The sequence below is a fragment of the Seriola lalandi genome, unplaced genomic scaffold, assembly GCF_002814215.2.
Source record: "Seriola lalandi dorsalis isolate HSWRI2012SDOR001 ecotype SW California unplaced genomic scaffold, Sedor1 jcf7180002054970, whole genome shotgun sequence".
NCBI lineage: Eukaryota > Metazoa > Chordata > Actinopteri > Carangiformes > Carangidae > Seriola > Seriola lalandi.
This window is the reverse complement of record NW_019525521.1, coordinates 1,214,370-1,220,102: the sequence shown is the minus strand read 5'-3', so window position 1 is coordinate 1,220,102 and position 5,733 is coordinate 1,214,370. Positions and strand designations below refer to the sequence as shown.

The window sequence follows — 5,733 nt, the reverse complement described above, 5'->3', positions numbered from 1 at the left end:
GTGTGTGTGTGTGTGTTACCATGGCAACGCTGTGCTCCTCCAGCGCTGTAGCGTTGATGACTCTCCGCAGCAAACGGCGGTTCCTGACAGCGTGCTGCTGCCGTTTGAAACGTTCGTACTGAAGCTGACTGTGGATCAGCAACAGCTGACTCCTCAGGCACTGAAGCTCCTCCCCCAGGGCGGGGCCTGACATCACACAGCAAACGCACATTAAACACACATTAAATACACACATTCATCTGCATTTATTCTCATTTTCTCAACGAAGGGTTAAATGATTATTGTCGTTTTACAGGTCCATCACAGAACTCTCAGTCTCTCTGTGATTGGCTGGTTTATTTTTACTGTGTTGATGTTTTATGCTTTTGTTTTGTGCTGCCTTTAAAATTAACCTCCTCCTGTGGGACAATTAAGATGTGATCTGATCTGATCTGATCTGCTCTGACTAAAAACCACGAAACAACCAAAATATGCTGATGGATGAGTGAGCAGGTCAGATTAGACTGGTTAGACTGGTTAGACTGGTTAGTGTGGCTGCACCACTCATTCATGTACACACTGATTTAATGCACAGATTTTGCAAACGCAATAAAATCATGACATGCAAAATTGAACTTATAAACTAGACGTGCAACAGGCCTCTGAGTCTCTGAGAGTCTAAAGCCTCTTCTCCACGGGTCACTGAACTCGCTAACATCAGGCTTTTGTCGGCAGTGGAAACGGGAACAATCAGCCTTCACATCTGGAACAGACGCAGGTATTTATAGGCTGAAACTCTGATCAGCAGTGATGTAAACACGACTACTGGGTGAACTCGCTAATTTTCACCGCTCTTCCTGCCGTGACATCTTACAGAGACGGACACTGTAACCCATCTTTCACCTGTCACCTTTCACCTGTCACCTTTCACCTGTCACCTGTCACCTGTCACCTGTCACCTGTCCTGCACTTCAAATCTTGAGTCTGAGTCTTAGAGTCTGACACTTTCTATTAAAGTGATATATTTGTTTTCACCAAATGTGGAATAAAACACCAGAGAATCTGCTGCATGTGTCTGTCAGGTACTGACTCCACTCCTGTTCTGGTTTTCCATTGGTCAGGAGACAGAACCTGATACCTGGGAAGTTTTTTGTATCACTGGGGTTCCAGGAAACGCTGCAGGCTGCTGATTGGTCAGAGAGAATCATCACTGAGAGACGGGACGTTGTGACAAACAGTGACAGTTCACCTCTCACTGCAGCTGTTACACTTCTGTTACTGTTCTATACTTTTAGTACGACACTGAGTCACCACTGAAGTGATGATTTAAAGCTGACAGATGTGTCTCCTGCCTCAGGTTAATTATGTTAATTATGTTAATGAGGTGAGTCTGTGGGTGTGTTAGTTTCAGGTACCTTTGGTTTTCATGCTCTGCTGTTTACCTCCAAAATGACTCCGATCCACCGACTTACTCACTGCTGACAACCTGCATCACACACACACACACACACACACACACACACACACAGTCATGTTTAACACTAGCGCTCCCACGAGGCCAGAAAACTTGAAAATTGTGATTTGAGCTCTGACGTTCAGTCCAAGCATCGACACTGAAAACCAGAAGCTGCAGTTCCTCTAATGACCACTACAGTCTGTCTCCAACAGTGAGTCAGAAACTGTTTTGGTCTCTAGAGCTGATTTCCTCCCTCATGACACCTGTTTATATAACTCACCTGTTTACATTTTATTAAGTACTAAGAACATGTAAAACTCATATCATCATCATACAGCTGGAGTTCCTCAGGGCTCCACTGTGGTTCTCCTGTTCATTAATGATCTGCAGACTAACAGTCTCACCTCCTGCTGAGGCCTTCATGAGCACTGTGTCCGTGGACGATCAGCTGGTCCAGAACCTCCAGAGGGGAGACGGAGGTCTGATCTTCCTCCCTGTCCTCCACCTCCACTCCCCGCCCTCCGCCCCCCCTCTCCTGCTGCCCCACTGCTCTCTCCAGCACCTCCTACAGGACACAAGACAGACTGATGAAAACAAAGGACTGTTCAATAAAAGCAAATGGCTGATCAATAATATAGACAAATATTAGTTGTTTTCAGGTTGAAAATAAAGAGAAAACTAACTAATTTTAAAGAGCATTTTTAAAAATATTATAAGAATAAAGTTTTAATCTCCCAAAAAAATGTTCTGATAAGTTCATCTTTGAGCTCAGGTGAACGTTTCCATGACAACGTGTTGACAAGAATGAGACAGACAGATGACTGATCACGTGACGCAATTTAAGATATTTTGAGAATAAAATTGGACTGTTTTAACAAAGAGGTGAAAACGTTGTGTTGTGATGCTGTGACAGGCCTGTAGAGGGATGGTTCCTCTCAGGTGAAGCTCTTCACCTGAGAACTACATGAAGAACAGGAACAACTCTGTAACAGTGACTCTGAAACAACAGACCTGATAGAGATCAATAAGTGATAATCACTTCCTGACCGACTCTGATCGAGATGGATCCACATCGGTCTCCTTCAGTTTACCTGAGTCTTCCTCCCGATGAAGAGCGTGGCGGCGTGCGGCAGAGCCAGGTCAAACAAAGGCTCGTACGGGGAGGCGGGGCTCTGATTGGAGTGGGTGGGGCCAAACAAGTCAGGGCCCCCCTCCTCTGATCTGCGGGTGGAGGTGGTGGAGAGGTGAGGGGGGGTGAAGCAGAGTGAGATGGAGGAGGGAGGAGGGGGGAGCGATGAACCCGAGGATGACTCATCATGGCCGGGGGTGGAGGTGAGGACGGGCAGGGGGGAGGAGGAGGAGGAAGGGGGGGGCAGGTGGGCCTCCTCTGATCTGACCCCTGGAGACAGAGTAACAGAGACTGATTATGGATCCAGGCTACACACACACACACACACACACACACACACACACACACACACACACACACACACACACACACACACACACACACACACACACACACACACACACACACACACACACACCCACCCACATCAGCTGGTCAGCTCACCTTCACTGCTGTTATTGATGACATCACTTGGGCCTCTCTCCACCCCCTCTATGACTGGTTGAATAGATGACACACCCTCGAGCTCTGTGATTGGCTGCTGCTTCACCTGCAAAGACAGAGAGAGACTCCTTCACAATAAAAGCCTCCCATCGAGGAGAGCAGAGTCTACCTGCGGCCCTGGTCTCACCTGGTTGTTGTTGTTCACAGGAGCCAGACCTCCATCTTGGATCTCTTCAGTCAGTGATGTCACAGGGACGGAGGCCGGTGAGGGACATTTCACACCTGGGGACACAAGAGTTGATCAGTGGGACGGGGTTTAGGTTCAGAGCGTCACCAGGACCAGACGTCAGTGTGATGACGAGGATCATGTCTGTTCTCATCCTGTTACAGACAATATGTCCAACACTTCTAATGGTTCCCTCTTTATTGTTAACCTGAACGACTCTCAGGTGTTTATCTGCTGTGTTCTGCTTTTACACATGTTCAGGGTAATAAAGAAATCAGGGTCTGGGTATCATCAGATAATCCATAATTCATTTGCAATTTTAAAAACGAGAGAAAAGGTAAATCTGTTGTTTGTTTTAAAACAAAAACATAAAAAAAAAAAAAAGTTTTCTCTGTCAGAATCAAAATGGTCAGTTTTTGCTCTTGGCTTTTATTTGGACTTTTTTACACTTCACTTCCTCTTCCTGTCTGTCCACTGATCTACTGTCTGTGCCAAATGAGAAATGAAAAAATGAATTTGCAAAAACCAGAATCGGACTGTTATTTGAATCAGATTTTCTTTTCGTTTTTGATTTTGTTTTAGAACCAGTCACCTCCTCACGGTCGTCTGCCTCCACTGAGCAGTTTCACGTCACATCCTGATTATCCAGACTCATTAAATATTTAACCTTTGTTTGAAATTTTGGATGGATGTTTGAAGTCTTGAGTAATGGCTAAGAAGTGCTTTCTGAGGTCACAGTGACCTTGACCTTTGACCTTTGACCACCAAAATCCAATCAGTTCATCCTTGAGTGCCAAGCGGTGTTACTGAGATATCGTGTCCACGAGAACGAGACGGCCGGACACCCTGAAAACAAAATGGCTGCTGCTCTGACTAAAATAAAGCGGTTTTATTGGAATAAAAATTTAATAAATGTAAAAATAAAATAAAACCGTGTGAATTCATTTTTTTGTTTCAAATTAAACAAAGAATCAAGGAATCGAGAAAAAACAGAAACTGTCCATTTTAGTTTTTTTGATACTGACAACAAAAACACTTTTTCCCGTTTAGTTTTAAAACAAACGACAGATTTATGTGGTTTTGTTTTTAAATTACAAATGAATTATGGATTATGTGATTGAATTCTTTCACTACATTAAGTGTATGTTATTATTCCATGGATATATGCTTGTGTCCGTCTGAGTCACACCAGAGAGAAGAACACGCTCTTACATCTGACTCACCTGAGATGGATGCTGTCCTGCTCAGAGGGTGGGCGGAGCTTGTAGCGGCAGGTTCAGGTGGGGGCGTGGACAAACCACACTGAGATGAGGGGCTCCATGTGGCATCATCGGCCTGAACAGGAACATCAGACTCATTGATCAGATTTCTGTTGACTCGCTCTGATGTTGTGGAAACGTAAACTACGACCACCTCACCAGGTGTTAGACCCGGTGCTGCAGGGCATGATGGGAAACCCCTGGCTCTCACCTGATCTAAGAGCTGATTGGTTCCTGATGATTATTAGTCAGATTCTGTTCACAGAATAACTGCTGTGACTTTTTTAAGATGAACACATGAATGAACACATGATAAGTGTTCCTTCCTCTTCCTGAGCTACAGTGATGAAGAATGATGAAACATCACCTGAGTGCAGGTGTTGAAGGTCAGCTGAGGAAGAGCTGGACGTCCAGACGGCGAAGGACAGACTGAACTTCCTATCAACACACAGATCACAAATCAGGAATTAATCAACTTATTATCTTTATAGAATATCATTAAATCCATGCAACTATACATTCCCTTATACATCCATCCATCTATACATTCCCCTATACATCCATCCATCTATACATTCCCCTATACATCCATCCATCGATATATCCCCCTATACATCCATCCATGTATACATTCCCCTATACATCCATCCATCTATACATTCCCCTATACATCCATCCATCGATATATCCCCCTATACATCCATCCATCTATACATTCCCCATACATCCATACATCCATCCATCCATCCATCCATCCATCCATCCATGTATACATCCATCCATCAATCCATCCCCCTATACATCCATCCATCTTTACATCCATCCATCTATACATTCCCCTATACATCCATCCATCGATATATCCTGTCTCTTATACACATCTATTAGTATTCTATTATTATTCCACCTTTAATGTTTTAACATGTTTCAGTGTTGATCGTATGTCTTTTCGTGTGAAGCACTTACAACATCAAACTCACCACAGTGTGTTTCCCAACAGCTGGAGGGCCGAGCAGCATGATCCTGGGAACTGACCGAGCAAGAGAGGGAGAGAGACACATAAACACACACACACACACACACACAGTCATGGCTGGTGATTATAACTGAAGTGTGTTTTCAGAGTCACAGCTCCCTCTAGTGGCAGCAACAGTCTGTTTCCAGACAAACTGATCACTGTGATCATTTCACATGAGAAAATAAAAAGGATCATCAGAGACATTTAAGTCTTCATCATGCC

The 5,733-nt window shown here is 44.3% G+C and overlaps 1 protein-coding gene across 1 annotated transcript in view; it reads right to left on the bottom strand.

The window, feature by feature from the left end:
• Positions 1-5,733, bottom strand: part of LOC111646396 (hamartin-like) — a 25,385-nt gene that overhangs the window by 11,896 nt on the left and 7,756 nt on the right. The window contains exons 10-17 of the mRNA XM_023395869.2: positions 4,861-4,931; positions 4,458-4,569; positions 3,196-3,290; positions 3,009-3,114; positions 2,527-2,834; positions 1,840-2,000; positions 1,395-1,465; positions 20-186 (exon numbers count right to left, since the gene is read on the bottom strand). Of these exons, the coding sequence (XP_023251637.1) occupies positions 20-186; positions 1,395-1,465; positions 1,840-2,000; positions 2,527-2,834; positions 3,009-3,114; positions 3,196-3,290; positions 4,458-4,569; positions 4,861-4,931 (1,091 nt within the window). The remainder of the gene's footprint in view (positions 1-19; positions 187-1,394; positions 1,466-1,839; positions 2,001-2,526; positions 2,835-3,008; positions 3,115-3,195; positions 3,291-4,457; positions 4,570-4,860; positions 4,932-5,733) is intronic.